At 40.6% G+C, this 24,794-nt stretch overlaps 3 protein-coding genes across 3 annotated transcripts; 2 read left to right on the top strand and 1 right to left on the bottom strand.

Annotated features, from left to right (window-relative positions):
- The first annotated feature begins 76 nt into the window (after positions 1-76).
- On the top strand, positions 77-11,801 carry hnrnpl (heterogeneous nuclear ribonucleoprotein L). The gene is made up of 14 exons (XM_046410962.1): positions 77-263; positions 759-877; positions 1,846-2,083; positions 3,526-3,611; positions 3,750-3,846; positions 3,944-4,016; positions 8,794-8,829; positions 9,086-9,154; positions 9,256-9,506; positions 9,811-9,932; positions 10,059-10,260; positions 10,354-10,411; positions 10,662-10,757; positions 10,910-11,801. The coding sequence occupies exons 1-14, from the start codon at positions 141-143 to the stop codon at positions 10,966-10,968; spliced, it is 1,629 nt and encodes a 542-aa protein (XP_046266918.1). The 5' UTR covers positions 77-140; the 3' UTR covers positions 10,969-11,801.
- A 798-nt stretch (positions 11,802-12,599) lies between these two features.
- On the top strand, positions 12,600-17,439 carry LOC124070612 (interferon regulatory factor 2-binding protein 1-like). Its single transcript, XM_046410652.1, has 2 exons — positions 12,600-14,651; positions 16,544-17,439. The coding sequence occupies exon 1, from the start codon at positions 12,860-12,862 to the stop codon at positions 14,624-14,626; it is 1,767 nt and encodes a 588-aa protein (XP_046266608.1). The 5' UTR covers positions 12,600-12,859; the 3' UTR covers positions 14,627-14,651; positions 16,544-17,439.
- micu2 (mitochondrial calcium uptake 2) lies at positions 17,430-23,207 on the bottom strand. The gene is made up of 12 exons (XM_046410654.1): positions 22,943-23,207; positions 22,491-22,620; positions 21,745-21,776; positions 21,531-21,606; positions 21,323-21,370; positions 20,895-20,977; positions 20,149-20,202; positions 19,932-20,029; positions 18,857-19,028; positions 18,674-18,782; positions 18,425-18,582; positions 17,430-17,957 (listed from the first exon to the last, which is right to left on the bottom strand). The coding sequence occupies exons 1-12, from the start codon at positions 23,144-23,146 to the stop codon at positions 17,856-17,858; spliced, it is 1,266 nt and encodes a 421-aa protein (XP_046266610.1). The 5' UTR covers positions 23,147-23,207; the 3' UTR covers positions 17,430-17,855.
- Between the last annotated feature and the right edge of the window lie 1,587 nt (positions 23,208-24,794).

A 24,794-nucleotide genomic window follows, 5' to 3' on the forward strand; every position in this document is an offset into this window, starting at 1 on the left:
ATACAATTTTAGGAATAACGGGAGTCTCCTGAAATATTCGGTCAAAACGACTTTACATGTTCCAACACCTTGATATGGAGAACGGAAATTGAGTTACTGCTCTAAGCTGTACAAACAGTGTCCGTTTTTCCGCACATACCATGAATGCAGCAGTAGCCCGGCACAGGGGACAGGACAACATGGCTGCTGCTGCGGGCCGATATTACGGAGAAGGCGGCAGAGCAACGAAAAGACAGAAAACTGAGGACGGAGGGATGACAACGGTGAGCATTTCCTCATTTCCCGGGTTGTTGGTGTTTTATTAAGCTAAAAAATGCTACGTTTTGCTATTCTAAGAGAGGAGATGCTAAGTAGCTAACCGAAGCAAACCATTTGACGTCAACGCTAGCTTACTACACGTTCAACACTAAGCTAGCTAACAACGTTATAGCGCTCCTCCAATTTATCTAATATGAAATAGCCATTAAACAACACATCAGTGTTTCTTATTTATCGATAGAAATGTGTTTTAGGTAATAATAAATAATGCAAGCTAATACAAATAATTTATTGAGGCCAGCGTTCAGCGTTCTCATGAACATTAGGTAACGTTACTGCTGCTAATCTTCAATCTTCAACGCATCAACTGTTATTTCGCTCACTGTTTTGGGCTGTGTTTTTTTTTTAAACTAATCTCTAATTTACCGGTCTGCTGCTCCTCTTTATCAGCGGGTGGACGTATTTTGTGACTCTACAAGCATCATGTTTTGTGTTTTCAGGAAAGCTATGATGACCCTCATAAACCGCTCCCCTCACCGGTGGTGCACATCAGAGGCTTGGTGGACGGTATAATGGAGGCTGATCTGGTGGAGGCCCTGCAGGAGTTTGGGGCCATCAGGTAATAAGAGAGCAGCTTAGGCGCTGTATGTCTAACATGCTCTCAGTATTCGCTGCATTCTTCAGTGGGTTGATTCTCACTGGCAACATAGTCCTGATCCGCTGTCATCCACCTGTTATGTTGTTATGACTTAACACAGGCGAGGCAAGCGAATACTGGACTGTAGCAGTGCTTTTTTTCTAAAGAGTCCAGAGAAGTCCGATATTCACTTGCTTGTTAGCTTTGTGGTAGTTCTTAAATTCCTTTGGAAAAATAACCTTGGTATTTAGCCTGTTAGATGCTTATGTTGAAGCACGCTTTCTTCCCCGAGTGGGTTGATGTGAGAGAGTTAAAACAGAGTTATTTACTTAGAAACAAAGATCTTTGGAGATCCCACCACAGAGTTCAAGTCTGTTTCAGCCCAATGCCAAGTGGGATCACTTATATATATACCTTAAGATAACACCAACGCTCACCAGTAGTCAGATGCTGTAGCAACTACAACAAAATAATGATGATGACCACTGTTTACTGTATATTCATATTATTACTTATTATATACACATGTATATTGCTTATATTTTCCTTGCTTTGTTGCACTAATGCCTTGTTGCACAGCTGTTTTTGTTTTCTTGATTTGTAACTACTCTGTGTGCATTCAGGTTGCCCCCTGCAGACAAATAAAGTGTTTTGAATTGAATTGAATAGCATACATGTGGCTGTCGAGGCTTATCAGCTGCTTATTGTTTTATCTGGGGATAATTCTTGTTAACTCTTTCATATTTGTGGGAATCCCTTGTTTAGTGATAAGAAAGAAAATATGTAATGCTGGTTTTAAATTTAATGAAAAAAGTCAGTGTAATTGCAAGTTCAATCAAGTTGCCTATGATTTTTAACATTTTTGTGACTTGTGCTTTTATCAATAAAACATGGTACGGTAATCTATCTTTTGGATCCTATGATTTTCTTCTTAAATTCTTTATTTACAGTTATGTGGTTATGATGCCCAAGAAGCGCCAGGCCCTGGTGGAGTATGAGGACATGAATGGCTCCTGCAATGCTGTTACATATGCAGCAGAGAACCAGGTTTACATTGCAGGCCACCCTGCCTTCATCAATTACTCCACAAGCCAAAAGATCTCCCGGCCAGGAGACTCAGACGATACCCGGAGTGTCAACAATGTGCTGTTGCTCACGATCATAAACCCCATCTATCCTATCACCACGGTAATGTGATTATAAAAATTAACCTAGTGTGTAGTGATAATTTCTTTTAGTCATAATTTATGTAGCATAGCTTCAACGATTAGGCAATTAATCAATGTTAAATGTTATTTTGATCACCACCTATTTTGATAATCAAACTCATTGAACTCATTTTTAGTTTTTTTTTTTTTTTTTAAAGTAGTAGTGCCAAAGTTCTTCTTTTCCAATGTAAATATTTTCTGTTTTCTTGTGTTCTCTGTGATGGTTAACTGAATCTGTGAGGATGTGATCTTTTGATTCAGGGGGGAAAAAAAAATCATTTTCTCACCTTTTATGGTCCAAACAACTGATTAATTATTCAAGAAAATGATCAACAAATTAATCAGTAATGAAAGTAATTGTTAGTCACACTCCTGTTATATAGTAGTGTGTTGAACTTAATGCATTACATATTCAGACAGAATCTTTCATTAGGTCACTATACATTAAGCCCTTTTTTATATATCACATATGAGAAATGATTGAAACTGACTTCATGAAGCATAAATGAGGTTAGCTTAAATGCTGAAATACTTCAGTTTGATTAAAAGTACTACTTCCAATGCATCCATCAGACAGTATCACAGTATCCATTCTGCATTTCATTTGTTAGAACTAGTCAGTCAAACAAATGTTAAAGCATACAGTTAACAGCAGTTAACCTTCTTCTGCATGAGCAGAATGCAAATAATATGTATCGTTTCATTTATTTTTTCTCCAAAATATATACTTTTCAGCTAGTGTGAATTTCCTGTACTTTGTTGTGTTGGAATTATTCTTAAAGAAATGCCAAAAATCTAGCAGACATTTGGGGAACGGTAAGCAAAAGGCTGCAGCAGTTTTAACTGTTTCATAGTATTTTGTGTGTTACCATACACATTGATTTATTTACTGTTGCTTCATGACTCCTGTCCAAATGGGTCGATTTTCTTTACAATACTAAAGCACATTTACACTAATCTATAACATGAAGCCTGCTGTATTGTTGAACATGTTTATATAACTCAGGTTATAGGTCTGTGGGTTCTGTTTAGCTTACAAGAAAATATCACGGGTTTGTCTATATTCTTAATTATTTGTCCCTTTTCTGATATCTGTTATACAGTACTGAATTCTACCATATTTAGTATATTCAAAAAAATATTTCAAGTTTATATCAGGTTTCATGTCTCAGTGTTTGCTCTTCCAAAAAGAATACATTTCTGTTTTCATTCTTTCAAGGGTCATTGTAAGTGATAATAATTGTGTGATACTATGATATTTTCTGACACAGTTATAATACAGTGAAAAAGATCTACTGTTGTAATCCTGCAGCAAAGCAGTATGTTTTTGCATGTTTGGTATTTTTCAAGGTGATGTGTGTGCTGTGACATCAAGTGTGCTTATCTTATCAGGACTCTGAACATATCTGTGTGCATTTGTAGGATGTGCTCTACACCATTTGTAACAACTGTGGTCCCGTACAGAGGATTGTCATCTTCAGAAAGAATGGTGTTCAAGCCATGGTGGAATATCCTTTTCAATGACTGACTTATTTTTACTGGCCACGTTTTGTTACATTTGGGCACACTGCTGTTGTACACTATGTTAATGTTTATTTTAATTTTATCTTCATGTATCAGACCTCACCTTAACTCGTTGCTGCCACATTTGATTCGGTCCAAAGTGCCCAGAGAGCCAAAGCTTCTCTGAATGGGGCAGACATCTATTCTGGCTGCTGCACACTAAAAATTGAATATGCTAAGGTAAGTGTAGGATGGTATCTTATCAACCTCAGTGCCTGTTGAATTAATGGGAAACGATTTTTGATTTATTTATTTTGTGATGCAATCCTTTTCACAGCCAGCACGCCTTAATGTCTTCAAGAATGACCAGGACACGTGGGACTATACAAACCCCAACCTTAGTGGCCAAGGTAACATGCAATCCCCAGTCCCTTCTTCCCCCTTTTTTCTTCCTCTTTTCCTCTCATGCCACTGTATGGGACGGTCAGGGTTCTCTGCCTCAGGGAGTATTGCCTTTGATCACAGATGAATGTTTGTTTTTTCACTTTTCACTGTGCTGCTCAACTCAGTGTTCAGAGGCAGTATTCCTGTGATGCCTTTACAGTCCTCATGCATTTTCTCACCACACAGCAGGCTCAAAGTAAGGGCATGAGGAGCAACCTCAAGGGCAGCCAACCTCGATGACAAGCTCATGCATGTGAAAAGCCCAACACACCCATCACAGTAGCATATGCAAGCGCACCATTCTTCACATAGGTTCACATCCCTATAGAGCATGTCACAGCTGCACAACCTCACATCCCTGCCTACTCGAATCCAGTTAACACTTAAGAGACTTATCACACTCGTTAGCGTTCTTTCAAACATAGTGGAGATTTTATTATAGCGTAAATTAGACAAATCAGTATTCTGCACTAGCCGGCAGAGTTGAACTGTTGTGGTCACTAGGCAGACCTCTTTAAGGTCCCGTGAACAGACTCCTGTGGTGTTAAATATCTCCCAGTTTTTCATGTAGTGTCGGAGCGTAAACAGTAGAATGAACATGGTCTTTGGCACTGTGTTAATGGGCATTAAACATATCACGATCAGCAGAGTCGGTAGTTTATGATGTTGGATGACTTCTCAGTCTGTGATAATATTGGATGGATGATTTTGCACATGAGTTATTTAAAAAAGTGACATTTAACAGTAAAGAAAGCGGTGGGACTTTAGTATAATAATGGAGCAAATCTTTTGTTATGTTTTGCATGTCAGCATTGATGAAACAACAGATACTTGACACAAGAACATTTTGCATTCTTGGGACCTTTCATTCAAATCATGTATTACAAACACATTTATAGTGTTATCTATATGGTTAAGTTTTCAAATGAATATTTGTAGCATCAACAAAGTCACATCGTTTTGAGACTCCCTGGTGACACAGCTTATATGGAGATAGGTTTTTAATGGTAGCGATTATGTCATTTGTTACTAGTTTATGTGTTCGGTTGATGTAATTTTAAAACAATACGTTTAAAAATTGCATGCCTGTAACCTGCCGGAAATAAACTTAATAGGCCACTTGGCACTTTGTGGTGACAGAGATTCTTCTCTTTAACTTCAGAAACCAAAATATATGTTAAAATACAGGATGTTGTGAGATGGAAGTAGACAAAGTGGTGAGATGGAAATAGAACATTTCCTAGATATGTTGCTGCAGTCTATAGTATTATATTTTTCCCTTATATTCTGTGTGGTCAGTGGTAGAATTTTGCTGTGATTTTAAACCTGATTAGAAACAACGACATTTTGTACAGAGGAAATGTTTTTCTTTTTTTTCTTTTTTTTTCTTTTTTTTTTTGCCAAACACTGTAAAATTATACAGTTCCTTTTCTTGTACACAACCCGGACCACAACATGTACATTTCAAGGTTCATACAGGTTTTTGACATCTTTGTTGATATACTAAAGTTTGTGCTGCCTTACCAACTAGAGGTACTCCTTGTGTCCTCACTGTGCAAACTCATACAGGCTTACCTCAACCTCTAAGCAGACACAGCGGCCTCTACAGCTACAGTATAACAGCACCCACAGCCACAACTAATGTAAATCTGCTATGTGGCATACATCGGACACAGTGGGGCCAAAAAATACTGGAACACAACCTCAACTCAGTACTTCCTTTATTCCAAGTCCATCATCACCCTATCTCCACCACCTGACATGGGAGTCCATTTTTACTTTTGGTGGTGGGCCGTAGCCACCATTTCAGTTTGAGGGACAGAAATACTCCAAGGCCATGCGAACAGACACCTCGCATATCCACCACAGACTGATGTTGATAGATTGATAAGCATCTACCACCAGCTCTTTACCAGTACAGCACATCTCATCTGCAGAGCCCTGAGGAGTCACCACTTTTGACACGACACATTGATGGTGAGGGCGGGAGTCAGGTGTGTGGTTGTTGTGACCACGCCTCCTAGCCCTTTGGATGTGCCTGCCATAACACAACCACAGGGAGCAACAGAGGAGTTTTCAGACACACTCAGCCCGACCAGGGAACAGACGACACCACATACTGGGGCAGTAAACAAAAAAGAGGCCATTCTCTTTCTCAGATGCAAATACCGATCGTCTCTACCTGCCTGTGCTGAACAAAACATGACAACACAACGAGCTGAATATCCACGGCAACACACAGCTGAACCGCCACGACAGCACATCGTCATGCAGTTACTGTCAAGCACTAGATGCCTTTTCACTTTGCAACTGGCCGACAGCTATTAAACCAAATAAGCAAGCATCACCTGAGCGTCCATTTTTACATGAGAAGAAATATCCACAGGGGGGCCTATGAAGACACAAGCATCAAACACCTCTCAAGCATACAAGCACAGATGCAAACAGATAAAACATTCTTTCCTAAAGCTTTCCACATTTATGGACTCTGGTGTTCTGTTTTTTTCCCTGTACCTTCCTCCCCATTTCCCTCCTTTTCTCTGTGCTGTTCTTGTATTGTTTCTGCGTTGTTTCATTTTCCCTTTTTTGCACTGGCCCATAGTGATGCCTTTAACGCCTCCCGTGTGATGCAGGTTTGGCTCAGTGTGTCTGTGGACAGACAGCCCACTCTCAAACGGTGCAAATGTCCTGCTTTGTGGTCAGAGCACGGTAAGCTGGAAATGAGCCTCTAATAGCAACTCTCAAAACAAAGTGGCTGCAAGTCAGAACCAAGCGTGGATATGTGGATGTACTTTTCTCTCTGGTGGTGGGGATGCAAGGAAGGAAAGAAGGAAGAAAAGACTGAAGAGGGAGAATGAGTTGAGGCTGGAGTCAAGAGGTTGGCGGGTAGCATCCTTGCTGAAGACTGCCCCCTACCTGCCCACTGTGTCCCATGCTTCATGTGTGGTGCTGTAAGTACTTGACAGAAATAAATGAATAATATGACTTGATGGTTACGAGTTTAAAGTTACTGTGACACAAAAGCAACATTACTGTCGAACCTTCATGTTAATACTACAATATCTACAATATCATCTAGACCAATAGTAACACCAATTCACCAGTGTAATTGACAAACTAGCTCTGAATTATGTTGGCAACTTTCTATTCATGAATTACAATATTCTAACAATTTGCTACATTATAGCCGTATGACTGATCTCGTGTTTGTTTACCAAGTACCTTTGTAACCAAGAGGATGGGTGGATGTGGGCTTTCAGTAGTTTACAATTCTTGATTGTAGATAAAATTTACTTCTGTTAAGGGAGTTTTGGCTTGTACTGACAGTTTAGATTGATCTTAAAACATTGTCAGTTAATATACAGGTGTGGATTTTTATTGCTCATTGTTTTCATTTGTTTTTTAAGTATTGTTCTAAAGTTGCTGTCACCTCTGGAGGTGGCACAGAGAAGGTTTTATTTGCTCCTTTAAGGGTATAATGGAAATGAGAGAGATTTTTTAAGGTTTTTATTTCTGTACACTATGTGTTGAACAAAAATATAAGAATTTGTTATATATTTGCACTGTACTTTATGTATATTGCAGGAATATGCAGAATTGGTTGTGGCGCTTGTAATTAAAGTCCCAGTTGGTGACTTGTCCCAATGATTTCCACCTGTATTACCCATTGGTATGTGTCTTTAGTGGCACAGCTAATTAGCAATCTGCAATTCGAGGCATATTACAAGCAAGCATCCATTGAATTATTAGTATTAACTTCATATCTCTTTCAGGGAAATTCAGTGCACTGTCAGTGGACTTTTATACACCATCTGGCAGTATTTATATAACACTGTACCAGCAGTGTCTGCGCGTGAAACATTTCGCAGATAAATATCTATGGAACTGTTGCATTTGAGATGGTAACTGTTCTGGGTAACAGATGTGAAATAGATTTGATGTAATAAGTGTAAATGAAAATCTTTTTGACGGGCCACTGTAGAACTACAAGAGAACTGATGCAGTATGGTGTCATTGTGTACTTGACACTGTGTTATATAGACTGAGATGTTTGGGAAAATGCATCATAAAACAACATTTAAGGGTACATTTCACTTGGCTCATACCCACTGATGCTTCTGGAACGTTGATGTCGAACAGTTCTGACTTTTCACAAACATCAAATTATCATATGATAGTCATGAGGAAGCAAGTCCTTACTGCCTACTGTTCTGATTCAAAACTCGCTTTGTTTTGATGAAAAATAATATACACCGTGTCCATAACCAAAGTTATATCTATTTATCGAAAAGTAAGATGAGAACAGTAAATGCTGTTTTCATAAACAATTCTTAAACTTCATTGAAGGGCCCCTACTAAATAGGTGGCTGTTATGGACCATTATGAAGACTGTCAGTAATTACTTTTGTTGACTTTTTTAAGCTAGTCCACAATTCGTGTGTCATTTTTCCCTTCCACAATGTAATCCAGTCAGTACTGATGTCTATTCACTACTGATGTTACACACGTGTCTTATCTTGGTTTGTAATAACTGTATAGTTCTCATAGTTTTCAATAAAACGTTCTTAACAGGTGCTGGCCGTAACACTGATTTATATTTTCTCACTGATCTTCTACTTGAATGTTTTTTTTTTCCTTGTAGTTGTCTAGGACGTAAAGAAATGTGTTTATACAGTGTTGCCAAATTTCTACTCTTTTTAATGTTAATTTGGATTTGACATGTGTATATGTGTACCTGCACAGATGCTGATGGTGAAGGCAATTGGAACAATTCACAAGGTGTGTGCTTGTATTAGGATCGCTGTTAGTAGGAGCTATATTTCACAGTCATTGTTTAAAAAAAAAATCTCCATTATGTCTTGTATTGGATCAACAAAATAGAACCTGCAGAATTTGTTAACACGCTAAAGATGTCAGGCTGCTCTGTTGCATGTGAATCACAACCTTGTCCCTTAGCACATTGTAGCCCATATAAGGTACCTGTTTGTACTTTTAGCAGGATGTTTGATAGCCAGCTTTTATCTTACTATTTTAGATCCCAATGCTAATCCCAACAAACGCCAGAGGCAGCCTGCCCTTCTTGGAGACCACCCACCTGATTATGGTAAATATTTTGTAAAGAAATTGGGCTTCCATGTAAAAGAATGCATCCCACTCCAATAATGCATATGTACCTCATGTATTTGTTCTCTCCCTCTAATTAAGGTGGCCCTCAAGGAGGTTATCATGGCTACAATGACGACAGTTATGGTCCGCCTCCTCCCCACCGCATGGGGCCAGGAATGGGTGGACGTGGTCGTGGTAGCCAGCGCTATGGTCCTGGATATGGACCACCACCTCCTGAGTATGGTCCTCACGCTGACTCACCAGTTCTTATGGTGTATGGCCTTGAACCCTCAAAGATAAACGCTGACAAAGTCTTCAACATCTTCTGCCTCTATGGCAATGTAGAGCGGGTGAGTCAAACATGGGGAGCATTAGTAGTTAGACGCCTCCTTTACCTTTGAAAAAAATCAAATTCAATGAATTCATTTGACAGTGAAGTGGAAATGCTTAAAAAATTTCACTGTTCATGGAAGTCTATCAACAAATGTTTGGTGTAGAACAGCAGTTGGTAAGTTAGTTGACTGACAGAAAAATGTCTAATGACTTTTCTAGTTTTTTCACTATTTTGTACCATTTCATTGACTAAATTATTAGTTAGTCAAAAAACTAACTGACAGATGTGTGTGAATCATCTGGATGTTTTCTTCCCTTCAGGTTAAATTTATGAAGAGTAAGCCTGGAGCAGCAATGGTAGAGATGGGAGACTGTTACTCTGTGGACAGAGCCATCACTCACCTCAACAACAACTTCCTTTTTGGACAGAAACTCAATGTTTGGTAAGAGCAGCTGTCCAGTCCGTCACTAAACGTGGCATCATGACGTGGCATAGACTGTGAAACAAATGGTAAGAGTGCAGAGCTGGATATACTGATGTAACACCGCGGACCCTCTTTCCATGGCAGTGTGTCCAAGCAGCAGGCTATTGTGCCAGGGCAGTGCTACCAGCTAGAGGACAACACCAGCAGCTTCAAAGATTTCCATGGATCCCGCAACAACCGCTTCACCTCGCCAGAGCAGGCGGCCAAGAACAGAATCCAGCACCCCAGCAACGTCTTGCACTTCTTTAACGCACAGCCTGACATCTCTGCAGAGATCTTCAACCAAGTAAGAAAAGCCACAAGGATTCTATTTGAAGCATACGGTAGATTTCTCTGTCCGTAGCCTGAGGTGTTCACTGAAACTGGTCTTATCCTCCAGGTCTGCGAAGAACTTGGAATTAAGAGTCCCACAAGTGTAAAACTTTTCACCGGAAAGAGTGAGTAATAAAGAGTTACATCCAAGGTAGTGCACACTGATTTTCCCAGTGGGTTCACTTGAGTTAAGATTGCATCACATACTTTCCAGCGGGTTTTGAACATTGCTGTGTTGCTTGTTAAGTGATCTCTACATGTATATTAATGAATCATCTTAAAACCTGTACAGATCTGTCTACTTCACAGCACTAAAACACAATTGAATATTATCTATTATGGTAATCTGATCAGTTATCTTGTGCCTCCCAAAAGGCGAGCGAAGTTCATCAGGTCTTTTGGAGTGGGAATCCATCAATGATGCCATGGAAGCCCTAGCTATGATGAACCATTACCAGATGAAAAACCCCAGTAAGTTCTCATCTGATTACATTAACATACCAACATGGTTCTTCAAAGTTGGCCATGAATTTTTATGAGTCACTTTTTTTTTAAGCCTTCACAATGCCTTTACCTTTATCTTAATGTGTTTTTGTTTGTTTTGTTTTTTTTCTTTCTTACAGGTGGGCCTTACCCTTACACACTGAAACTGTGTTTCTCGACCACACACCATGCCAATTAAATACTCCTCCCCCCCAAACTATTTGTAACATTCTGTGTATTTGCATAGAGTATAATAATGTCACGCCCCATTAAAACATTCATTCAGTATTGACAAAATCTAGGATTCATGTGGTTTAGAACATGTTACTTAAACTATTATTTTGTATGATAAATTTTGCCATGCTTTTCAGTCAGTTGTTTATTTTGTATGTTCACAACACTAAATTTTAATTACCCCCACTACCCTGAAATAACATTTTGATGTGGACTCTTTTTTTTTTTTTTTTTTTTTTTAATCAAGTGAATAGAAATAAAAATGTGAATATTGATATAACCAAGGTTCACATCTTCTGAGATGGTTTGTTTTGTATTCTTCATTTCTTCACTCTTTGTAGGGAATCATCCATGTCCTTTCATGGAGAAATAAAACTGCATTTACTGGCAAGATCTTCCACAGAGAAGCAGCTGTTGTTTTCAGAATGGAAAAGTGAAACTGACTTCTCTGCATGTGCTGAAGTGGTTGGGGTGCTTTCCATCGTTATGAATATTAAAGGATGGTAGAGATGAGGGTGATGGTTATATGTTTATACATTATGTTACTATCAACATTTCCGTGTCACATGTCACTTCTTGTTGTAAACAATACTGTGAATATCATTTTGACTGAAATTAATCAAAAAGTCCTCCATATACCTATATTAGAGAGCCTTGCTTAGATCGAGAAAAGCCAAGTTAAGTACAGTTTGAAGTAATTACATGTACTCAGACCTACATTACATGATTTTCAGTATCACAGTTTGTATTCATGTTCAAGTTACAAATACATTAAAGACATTTCTTTCAACAAAATAATAACTGAGCTTTTTGCTTAGCAGTCATAATTCTTTACTAATAAGATTGTGGATTATTGGCAGCCCACCCAAAGTACATGACTGGAGATGAAGAATTTATTTTTACCTACTGATGCTTAGTGTTGACACTACTGCTCGGATAATTTTTGGCTGCATGCATACATCAATCAGCCACAACATTAAAACCACTGATAGTAGTAAGTAAAATTAGCAATGCAATGTGTCTGCATTGACTAGGTGGGTCTTGTGCATCAAAGAACATCCACATGATGGCCCTAAGTTTGCCCGCAGAACATTGCATGAACATAGGATTAGTTTTATTCACGTCTGTGAGTGGTTTTAACACATCCAACTGCACTTACTTCTGGACAACAACAAACAACTATCTAATGTCCATGAATACGAGTTACAACCCGTCCTCCTCAAAATAACCACCGCATCATTGTCTGCATCATTTTCTTAGCTGAAGCTTCAAAACCAGATCTGACGATTATCAGGGTCGCTGGTAGAGAATCACAACCTTATTGAAACCATGTGCAGGTAGCTATTTGCAACAGAACACTTATTTTCCATGTTCCTTAAACGACTATTTGAACTAAAGTTTACGACGGCCATGGGAAAAGGAAAATATTTCTGCACAGGTAATGATGGTTTTGAAGTTGAGCTGATTCCTACCTATTCCTACTAATTCCCTTCCCTGGTGGTTTGCACACTTTTACACACGGTTACAGTATATGAGTAACAGAAAAAGACAACGGCGTAAGAATAAAACTACAACTCCCAGAGTGCCCTCAGCCTCAGTCGCGTAGGTGTTTCCGGTGTCTTATGACATTTTACTTCCTTCCACACGGACCGACACGAACAAATCGAGAAAGAAGACGTTGCTAACTTTCAAATGCCATCGTCAGTTGTCGCGTTTCGAGCTTAGTTTTCGTTTCATTTCCATCGTAAAATGCACGGTGTGTGGCGAGAGGTGTCTGAGAACTGAAGAATTGTTGAAAACGTAGACCGTAACGTGTAGGCCTCTGAAGAAAGTTTGGTCGAGGGCCTGTAAACAACATGTCCTCCGCCTCGCAGTCTTCCTCCAGACGGCAATGGTGCTACCTCTGCGATCTGCCCAAGATGCCCTGGGCAATGCTGTGGGAATTCAGCGAGGCTGTGTGCCGGGGATGTGTAAACTACGACGGGGCAGACAGAATAGAGCTCCTCATTGAAACTGCCAGGCAGCTGAAGAGCACGCATGGAGTTTTAGACGGCAGATCCCCCGGTCCACAGCAGGGAAAACCCAGCTCGGCTGGGCCCATTGAAGCAGGGCGGCAGCATGGAGAGCGTACAGATAGGGGGAGGGGTGAGTATGGGGTGTCTTCTCGCCTCCCCAATGGCCTGCATAGAGCTGAAGATGTGGCCTTGTCAGAGGGCAGCAGGCAGAGCCCAAACACTCGTCGGGCTGTAATTGGAGCAGTTCCTAGTCTTCATGGAACCATATCTCATGCCTTGATAGCTCAGGGGTTAGTAGCAGGCCCTCATGGGCTTTTAGCCCCATTATCAGGCTCTAGGGCAGGGGCAACACCTATTGCTGTCTCAGCTGGCCCCATAATGAGTGATGCTGGCAGAAGACAGGCTCTGTCTCTGGGTATGGGAGCTAGCACCTCTGCTCTGGTGGGTATAGATCCTGCAGCATGGAGGAACAATGAAGTGATGGCAGAACTGAATGAGGTGGCTCGCAGCAGGGTTGAAGGCTGGCCAAACCGTCCCAAAGCAGTCCGGGAAGTACTTGTAGCTCTCAGTAGCTGTGTCCCCTTCAATGTACGCTTTAGGAAAGACCACAGCCTGATGGGTCGTGTGCTGGCCTTTGATGCCAGCACAACTCCAGAGTTTGAGCTGAAGGTGTTCGTGGAGTATCCTGCTGGCTCCGGAATGATCTTCTCAGGTGTTCCAGACCTGGTCAGGCAGATGTTCCGTGACTCAGCCAAAGATGCAGGTAAAGCGGTGAACTCTGGTCTACGCTATGTGGAATATGAGAAGCGGCAAGGCACAGGAGACTGGCGTGCGCTGTCTGAGCTGTTGAATGATGGTGTCCGTATGTTTAAAGAACCCCCAATCCCAGAAGTTCTGCCACAGCCAGATGCAGGGTTGCCTATGGCAGCCGCTGGACGCCCTGTGCCAGCAAAGAGCACAGCTCGGCGCCGCAAGGCATCCCCAGGCTCTGAGAATGGAGAAAGCGAAGGGAGGCCTGATCACCAAGCAAGAGAAACCTGGTCCAGAGGTGCTTACTCAGGCATGGAACCTCTTCCTGGCATGGCTGCCTCTCAGGAGGGCCCACCTCGTTTACACAGCCAGCCCTCACCTATTTCAGCACTCATGGGAGTTGCAGACAGCCTGAGCTCCAGCCAGATGGCCAGAGATAGTCCCAGCATGTCCACAGCCCACTCCTCAGCCGGGCGCCCCACCAGCAGCAGCCCCTCCACTGCCTCCACCTCAGTCTCCCAGGCAGCCTTGGGTCAGGTGGGTCCAAGCAGCAACACCAGTGCTGGGGAGTCTACAAGCAGCGCTCAGGGCACTCTGCTCTGCTGTACCCTCTGTCGAGAGCGCTTGGAGGACACTCATTTTGTCCAGTGTCCCTCTGTTCCACACCACAAGTTTTGCTTCCCGTGTACCCGAGGATTCATCCGCAGCCAAGGTCAAGGAGGGGAGGTGTACTGCCCCAGTGGAGAGCGCTGTCCTCTGGCTGGATCCAATGTGCCTTGGGCCTTCATGCAGGGAGAAATCTCGACCATCCTGGCCGGTGACGGAGATGTGACAGTAAAGAAGGAGAACGACCCTTGACATCTCCATCCTGTTGTGGTGAATGGTAAGACGGCAGCTGTCTTGTCTGTCTCGTTAGGGATGGTTAAGATGTCATTTTCTAAAATCAGCTTTCAAAACTTCATAACTGACAATTAAAACAGTTTGAACGAATCAAATCAAGAATATGATCTAAAGTCCCCAGTGAGACAGGATTCAGAAAATTAGAATTGCAAATGAGGACTGCAATCAATTTTAACAGGAAATATAATTAACAGTGACATTTTTTTTTGAGCTGCAACTGCTTGACTTGAAATTACATTGTACAACTGAGCGTGGCTGATTTGTAAAACACATCTTTAGTTTTCAGACCATCTTTTATTCCTCACATCAGCCAGTTTCTTTTCTTCAGACAGTATGACATCTGCCAGTATCACAAAGTCTGCCACAATACGATTTTGATTAATTTCAGGGGCCTTAGAATGATTAGAGTCAGTATTAGATGTTGTAAATAATTTTTCCAGTGCAATTTCAAAATAAAGGTGTATGTCAAAACATGATGTTATTTATCGATGTTTTAGCATCAGTGTTATTGGATTGTTGATCGCTGAACCAGTATATCCATCCAGATCAGTCGATCCTTAAACCTCTAATGCTGTCACGGTTAAACTCGAATCCGCATCAGTAACGTAAGCGATTCCATCTTTCAAATAATACAACATAATATACAGACAAAATTGTCTTGAATGTTATTGGTAAGCATGTGGTCAGACTCTATGAGGAGGATTTCTTTATACAGTTGCTAACAGTGAAAAAAAGATGACAGTAGAGAATGAATGCCATAGAACTTTCTTTGACAAGCAGTTATACGAACACAAACAGCAACAAATGTAAGTTTTCTGATGGGCTTGAAGTTGCATGCTGTACATGCATACATATATGCTGAAGAAAAGTCAGATTGTTTACAGGTGTATGGGACACTGCTGGGAAGTAACACGCTCCCATTTCAGCAATTAAATTATGTGGTAACAGATTGGTACTCACCAATAACTGAACCTGAATCAGCTCTACCGGCCACTAGAACCACTTATAGAGAGTAGTGGACTGTAATATGTGACCGTGCTAATGGAGTATTTAAAATCTAAACACAGTGCAAATAGTGATTTTACTATGGATAATGTAAAATACAAGATAAATACAAAAACAAGGTTGTGCTTAAGGCTAACAAAGCCAGTAAGCGAGTGAATGTTAGGTCATTATCATAATATCAGTAGAGCAGACTTAGCAGTGCAAAAATGATTTAATCTCTTTATATTTGTGTGCTGCAAACATGTCCGTGTTAACTTCAGCTTGTCGTCTGTTCACACTGAAACTCGCATGTAAGAAATACTTTGGTCACGTTGTGTGTCAAAGCACACGGTACAGTGGGAAACTGCAGTGATGCCACATGCAGACTTATTTCTGCTCTGCAGCCTGGTAATCTGCATAAACACATTACACTTTGTTTTGACTTTGTGTGACTCAGAATCCATTGTTGTTGCACATAAAAGTAGACACAAACTAAATGTGTAGTCTGTCCTGGTGTCAACAGAGTTTGATGCTGATTTAGAACAGCAGTGCTTGCTGAAGTGTGACAGTGCTAGATAGTTGTCAAGGTGCAGAAAAATTACAACTAGTGTCTTGAAATGTAAAAAATATTCATCTGACCTTTGTAAGTGAAATCCAAGACTATAATAGATACCCTGTTGACCATTTTCTCCTCATTCCTAAATGGAAAAGATCCTTTTTATATTTAAATGTGACAACTTGTATGGTTGTTCTTGCATTTTGAGAAATGACTATTTGCACAAGGACTACTTTAATGAATATCTGACGGAAATGTGCTTGAAAAGTGCGTTGTGGACTGTTAAGCACGCTATCCAAATCCTTACCTGTGTTTTCCTTTTTTTTTTTCCACAGTGGATCAAACACTTTCAAAGCACTTCCCTATTATCTCGAGCAGAGGTCCACTTTGGCTGCAGTTCATCACGTGCCTCTGAGAACAGAGCAACCCTGAACCCCAGGAAAACGGCTACACAAACACCGTTAACTGAAGACACAACAGAACTCACTTTGGAGAAGAGGGATGTGTGCACCTGTCAGGGCTGAGCTCACCTGTCAAGGCTGGGCTGCTACGTCACAACCGAATGTTGAGTCCTGACCAAATCCCTCTCCCTCTCTCTCCTTTGTCCTGAGGCCTCTCATCAGGCCTTGTTTTCAAAACCCAGGATAGAAAAGCACATGCTTGTTTTAAGAATGACAATCTATTTTGTCTTTCATTTGTGTTTTTGTTCTATACATGCATACTGTTCTACACAGATGGATGGCAGATACTGATAAAAACATTTGTCATGCAATTCTTCGAAAAACACATGAATGTTCAAAATGTGGCTAAACCATTGGGCCCTTAAAGCCAAGGATTGAAAAAAAATGTAATCCCACAATATGTCTCTTACGTAATCTCCTTATATTGTATGTCAAAAATGTGAATTTACTTTCAATATGGCTATGTAATTTCTATTTTTGATACAATACAAATTTATATGTATTTGTTTATAGTGATAAGAAGACCAAAGATGGCTTCATGCTCAATGTAATTTTATTGTATTGTAGCTGTGTATGCTGTATTCACTGATAACCTTGGCATCAGTCACTAATTTGTTCATCTATCACAGAAGTAAGCTTGTTTTGTCTATTTACTTTTTGAAATATATGTATGGTAAGATAATTAGCACCACAATCTTCAATGGTTAACCCACATACTCGTGATCTTAACAGGTCAATTCTACAATAAATTACAAAATAGTTATTAGTTATATCTGCTTTATTCTGTGAACCTCAAATATGTTCAAACATTGTTCAAACACTGACATTTTTAGAAAACTATTTGATAAATGTTTTAACAAAAACAAGGAAAAACCCACACCAGATATTGTATAATCCCTTGAAAATGCATCAGTACACACTGAATTAGTATATATCCCTCGAACCACAGTTAGCTGGTTTTGTAAACACACTGCTAGTGAGTAATTAAGTGTGCAAAATAAAAAAGAAATTGTAAACACCATAACCAAAGTTCACACAATACATTACTCATCTGTAAACACATTTATACATAAGATAGTGGTGTAAATCCGTGGTTTCTTTACATGTGGTTACATTTAAAATCTTGCTCACACAACTTATTTGATTAGATGATACCATGCTGAGTGGTGTGAGTGATCATGGTGGTTCAGATGGGGCACCCGGTGTCGCCCAACGCCTCCTGAGCTGCCTTCAGTGTCTCTCTCTTCACACATTTCCAGTAGCCAGAGAAGCCGTTTTGTTGCTGCACCTGAGGACAGGACCATGTTCATATCGTGAAATTCAAACTGCACCTTGACATTCATCTTATTAATTATATATCTAATCTATAGACTAGCCAATAGCTTGCCATATCAAAATGGAAAAAAAACAAAAAATACACCAAGCACAAATGGCGCAATTTCATTAGTAGTTGATTTTAGGGCTGCAGCTATCAATTGTCAAAAATTGTGAAAAACCACCAGAGCCCAAAGTGGCATCTATAACATGTTCATTAGTGAGCATTAGAGGTGCTGGTAGGCTGATATTCTGTCCTTTGGACTAAGCAGGCTAACTGTCTCCTTGGCTCTATGCTGAGCTATGCTAACCAGCTGTAGCTTTATATTTCCTATATAGACAGAGAGTGGTGTTAATCTTGTCATCAAGTGAACTTGTTTCCTAAAATGTCAAACTATTCCTTTAAGAGCTATTAAAGAAGGTCAAGATGGACAGATTCACCTTCAGACCTCGCAGCACTCTGTCTTTCATCACACCGATGAATTCCTTATGGCTCAGACAGCTGTCTCCGTCCATGTCAAACAGTTTAAATACCGTGTCCAGCACGTTCTCAGACAGATCATGGCCTGTAGCAATCCTCACAGCTCGCTTGAACTGGGCTGCAATGAGAAAATAAAATAAAAATAAAATAATTTACTGCATATAGTGTCTAGAGAGAGCTATCCAGGTTCTCGTCAGCAGATGTGTTACCCATTCCAACAGGGCGGTTGGCTCCAGTGACCAGTTTCATTGAAAAGGCAAAGTCCTCCAGATTGTTGGTGAAGAGGCAGAAGGCTTTGAACTCATCAAAAGTGATACTCTGCAAGACAACCTCTGTCAGTTTACTTTGATTCTACACTGAATGATGCCTTCATATCATTTTTGTTTTTTAACCTGGCCAGCAGGGATCCTCTTCCTCATGTTTTCCCAGTAGGATTCATTGTCTTCTTCATTGGTGTAGTGAAGAAGCCACTCTGCGAAGTCTTCTCTTCGCATGGTGTCCATACCTTTGGAGAACTGTAGGAACTCCATCTCCTGGACCTCAGCCTGCAGGTCCTCCATGAACCTGAGGAACATAAGTGGTTTACTGGAAATCTGATGCTTCGAGACCCGAGAGTCCTGCTGAGGTTTGTGAGGAAAAATCACTGCCTAACAAATAAATCTTAAAATAAATCCATTTATACAATGAAGTCCAGAATTTGTGAGTCAAATAAAAAGGGAAAATCAAGTGTAGAAGGGATAATAAGTGAATGCTTGGGCTCAATTTTCTGAATTTTGGACTCGTAACTTCTCACATAGACAAAATGAAAACATTTATCAAATTAGTGAATACATTACACAATATTATTCATATTCATGCCTGCAGAAAATTTTGTTTTTTGTAAGCAGCACCGAGGGATTACAATCCAGTGGAATCCTGCTGTCTGATGATGAAATCATCTAAATCATTATTACTGAATATTTATCAGTGTTGCATTTTAAAATACTCATCAAATGTTGTCAAACAGGGACTGTAACATGTGCTGATAGGAGGTGTCTGAGCATGCTCAGTTCACTTTGTACGTGAGGGCTGAACATTTACAACCAAAGGTAAACGCTTAACATAGAAAGTCTGTTGATTTCATTACCAGGTTGTAAAACATCTGACCTCTGCCCTACTATGTGGCTGTAATACTATTCTATGCAAAAGTGTACAGTAAGTTGAGAACACAATTTTGGAAATGACACATTAATTGAGCTTAAAGAGCTTGTTTGTTTAACAGTGCTTTTCCTGGTTTTAGTTTGATTATGTTGTTTTCATAATTGAAAATAAAATGTGATTTATTGCCCAGCCCACAGAGCTGACTTGAAAGGAACTACATATATTTTTCAGCATTACATCCAGAATGTAGTCTGATACTGATCCCTGTGATGTAGTGTAACACTGACAGCAGGAGGTTGAGCGTCACCTCAGAGTGCATTTCCTCACCTGCGGAACTCCTGGTACTGCAGCTTGTTTGATCCATTCTTCCCAAAGAAATAGGCCTGCAGAGATGTGTTCACACTTTCCCCTTCTTCCACTGGTTTCTGTAAATATTCAGGCAACATTCACTGGTGTTAAACTGAACAGGCTGACATTACAATGTAATAGTGAAAAGGGACAAAATCGTGTTAAGCTGTCCGTTTAAGGGCATGTGAATACTCACCTCTGTGCTGTCTTTAGGAACTTTGTTTTTATTTTTTCCAATGATGTTCTTCAACTTCAGAAGGAAAAAAAAAAAGAAAAATACAAAGAAAGTTAATATATCACCAGAGAAATTAAAAATCACTTAATGTAGATTATTTTGAATGTCATGTCATGTACTCTCATGAAAAAAAAAGGACAAAAAGAGGTCAAACCTGAGATATGACCTTTGACTTAGTCACACACAACAGTGAATGAAGCACATGAGAACCCATGCACATCTACTCTTTAACTGAATGCTTTATGCTTGTGCACCAAGTCACAACATGAAAATAAAACACAAGGTGCATGCGTGCCAGCGTGCACATCTACCAGGCCTGATCTAGACTAAGCACACACAGGTCTTCTATCATTACCACAGAGGACAAATCTGGTGACTTTACATGAATGGACTACACTGAGGGGCCACCTCAGGCTGCAGAGATGCAAGATGACAAAAAGACACCAGTCGCTAGCAGTGCAGCTCTCCCTCACCTTCACATGGTGCCGGGGTCCATACTTACAACTGGGGTAGCGTCAGCGCTTGGCGCAGCATTAAAAGTGGCAATATTTTGACATTTAAAATGCACATAAAGACATCCGATCAAACAGAATCACAGCTCTCTCCGTACAATGTGTCCTCCTATGATTTCATATGAAACGATCTGTTCTACTCAGCATTACAAAATCATTACAGAAATCCTGCCAACAAAGAATCCTGACACTTACCTTGAGGAATTCCTTTCTGTCCACATGCTCATTGCCGTCAACATCAAGCATTTTGAAAGCTATGTGAAATCCTGTACGTGGCTCTGCAACAGCAATGCACTGTCAGTTATCTGAACTCTATCGGAATATCACAGAAAATCTCACATAAATCAGTTAAACTGGTTAGTCGGGCAAAAGTAGCTCTTTCTCAACACAGCCTCGGAAGGAGTTTTGAGAAACAAATCAGGTCAACAGCTGCTGATGAATTGTTTTGGTTCCATTAAAATGTGCAGGAATGCAAAGCTCAGACAGAATCAACAACCAAGGAAAAAATACAAGTACCCAAGTCACAAAATCTCAGGCAAATCCATTCATCACAATATTACTGAAAGAGGGGGAAGACTTTTTTGAGGCCCAGTGGATCAGGAGAGGTTTGGGAATCTACTTACTGGTCAGGATAGTCAGCAGGAACAGATACTCTGTGTAGGATATTAAACCTGCAGCACACAAAAAAATTAGGAAAGAAGGATCCATCCCAGATTTGGTCACTCAAAAAATTGACATTCTGATGTTGAGTGTGAACTCTGTCATCACAGCTGAACTGAAACACAGTCCCAGAGTGAAGGATCTGTGTGTTAACTCAGACTGAAGACTCACCATTGTCTCCTAAGGTTCTGAACAGGTCATTACCAGGCCGAACTTTTGCGGCAGACGTCAACATGTTCTTGAATTCCTGCAAAGAAGTCAAGAAGAAACAGAAAAAAAAAACCTGATGATGTGATAGCTAGATAGATGGATACATTATTGATCCTGAGGGAAATCCAGCAGTTTAAAACTAACTTAACAAATTGTGATGATGATGAAAATATACCTTTGTTGTTAAAACTCTCTTCTGCAGCTTTCCTACATGACAGGAAATAGAAGAAGAGAAGAAGAGAAAGCAAAAAGTTGCATAAGTGCCCTCTTGGATGCCTCTATGACAGGTAAAGCATGATAAAGTGCCCTCTAGGGTGGCCTTCCAGTGAAGAAAATGGGATTCCATGCCCCCCATGTGTCTCTCAATGCTTAAATAGTTAATTTTTTCCCATTTGATTTTATTACACAGTTGCAGGAGTTTTAACATCTGAGTCACAATAATAAAAGAAATTACGTAAACTAGGATTTGCAACTGTTCCAATATAAATGCATCACAACTGTCTGCATGTGAATCTTTTTCATGCATCTTGGTTTTACAAATCAAAGTTTTTATTCACTGCAGTTTACTGAAAATGATGTGTAACATAGCTGCATTAAATTTTAACTGTTTTTTTTTTCTTTCATCTGCTAAGGGTTCTTATGTTGCGTATACAGAGCACACAAGGACCTGTTCCTCCATATCAGGTTCTGACTTTATGTCATGGCCCAGGCCTTGAGCTACACATTTAACACAATCCTTATCGCTAACCAGGAGTTTTCTCCTCAGTTCTTCCACAATTTTAATGAGATGTCTCATCATGTATTCAAAACATGATGACTGCAAAGACTATGACATACACATGATTCACATGATTTTCGTGCTTATCAAAGCAGTTAGATGGAGACTTTAAACTGACTGGATGTCAGATGAGAGCATCTTACGGTCTACGTTCTCCAGCATCACAGAGTACAGGAAGTCTCTGGGGGTCATGTAGGGCTCCTGTTCGTACACCACTGAGGCGAACTGGATGAAACGAATCCTTCTGGCAGACAGCTGGGGAGCTGCGGCCTCCTGGAACATCACAGGTGACAGAAATACTACCATAACCTATTGAGCCACGTGAATACTCATCGTCAGCCTGACAGAAAATCAGAATTTCATTCTACGTGGTGCAGCACTGAATAACGCTGGGGGGCGTTAGTTATTGATACGAACTAGTATTTCCGTCCTTTCTGTAAATATTACTGAAGTGTGCCACTATTGCTTGTGCTTGGCAACTAATGACTTTATAATGAAACAGACAGACACGTGAAAGGTGCAATGAACACTTTTGTCTGACTGTTTGGGGTAAGTTTCGATGACAGAAACTGATAACGCTAAGGTGTGTACTCACTTTTTGTTCCTCAGCAAGAACAGCGAAGGGCAGAGTCCTGTTGTTTGCATAATACTGATAGTAACAGATGACTCCAGTTCCGATTACACAGCCAAAAACACCAGGGCCGGCTGCACGGCGCACTACTAAACTTTTCAGAGACTGACGACTCCTCAAAACATTCCTCAAGACAGCCGCAACCCTTCCCCAGCTGGCCATTTTCATGAAGCTAGCTCGCTAGCTAGGTAAACTCCAAGGCTTCCGTAGCTGCGTACTGGGCAGAGCCACGCCCCTAGAGACAAGATGAGGTACAGGTCACGTGACGTTCTCAGTTCGTGTCGTGAAGGGATCTGTGACTCATACGTAAAAAATAAAGAAATTCAGCAGGCTCCTGCAACACACTGCATATCAGCCAGGAAGGACCTGCTGTCTCACCAGAGAATGGACAACATTGTTGTCCCAGCACGTCGGTCATGTGGATTAAAAAATGTTTAACATGCCTTATTTTGTTTTATGCTATATGTTTTATGCTATATCATTAATGGTATAATTAATAATGTTATAATCATGTAGAACTAGTTGTTTGTCTCAGTACTGCACACTCTGAGGGAGACAGAGGTATCATGCATAGTAGGAGAAGGACACCATATCTCAAGTCACTCTGACCGATGGGCGAAGACACTGATACACCACCCCTCCCCTCTCGCTTGAGTGTAAAGGTGTTGAGACTAGCAACCGGTGTTATCTTAAAGTATATATAATGATGTACTTCCTTGAGTGCTTTAGATCCCACTTGGCGTTTGGCTGAAGCAGACTTGTGTTCTGAGGTGGGATCTCCAAAGATCTTTGTTTCTAAAATAAATAACTCTGTTTTAAGGCTATTCAACGACTCTGTTTTAACTCTCTCACATCAACCTACTCGGGGAAGCAAGTGGGCTTCAACAATTTGGGGGCTCGTCCGGGATGTGAGGAGTTTTTTGATCTGACCTAAAACCAAACTGCACACCGAGGACACAGCGCTGTGGTCGACCTAAAACAAAGGTAAAGCAGAAACCTGTTGTAACGAATTCTGCATATTGAATACTCTCAAATAAGAAGGCAATCTGTGTCTGCAAGTGTGAAGTTTCCAAATTCAGAGTCTGTTGAAAATTCAGAGGATAAAAAAATAAAAAAAAATAAAGTGTGAATGAGTGAAAAACAAAGTAAGGAACTGGAACAAAAAAAAAGAAAAGAAAAAAGAGGTTAAAAGATCAATTGTAGATCTTGTCCTTGGTCGTGGCGGACCCCACCGTCCTCTGACGAGGGGACGGAGCCAAGGAGGCAGCTGGGTTAGAGTCCCGGGGAGGTGAGGACCCCCGAATTCTGAGTTAGAAGAGCGGTGTCTCTTCAAATATTGGGTTAGAGTCCCTAGGAGCGGCGTCTCCTTAAAAGCTGAAAGGATAAAAGTTCCAGAGTTGGTGAGTATTGAATAAATGTGATATTGTGTGTATGTGTGACATGTCTGGGTAATTGGGGATAAAATAGATAAATAATAGAATTCAGCGGTGTCTTAAGTGCAGAGCATTATGACAGTGTCGTGACAAAACTGTTCAAAACAGACAGCGGAAACCTCACGGTGTCAACGAAAGCTGGCTGAGCCGCGGAAACCTCACGGTGCCAACGGAAGTGGCCGGTTTTTGTCACAAGGGTCAGTTGCTCGGGTGAACTCCATACAAACTGACTGGCTGTTTTGCTCTGCTCACTGAATAAGACTTGTGGCTCGGGTGGACCCCATACACACCGGCTGACTGCTGAATTTAGATTTTCATAAACTATTGGTTAATTAATTACTTAATTAATTAATAGATTGGTATAACATTTTTAAGGATGGAGG

The sequence above is a fragment of the Scatophagus argus genome, chromosome 14, assembly GCF_020382885.2.
Source record: "Scatophagus argus isolate fScaArg1 chromosome 14, fScaArg1.pri, whole genome shotgun sequence".
Taxonomy (NCBI): domain Eukaryota; kingdom Metazoa; phylum Chordata; class Actinopteri; family Scatophagidae; genus Scatophagus; species Scatophagus argus.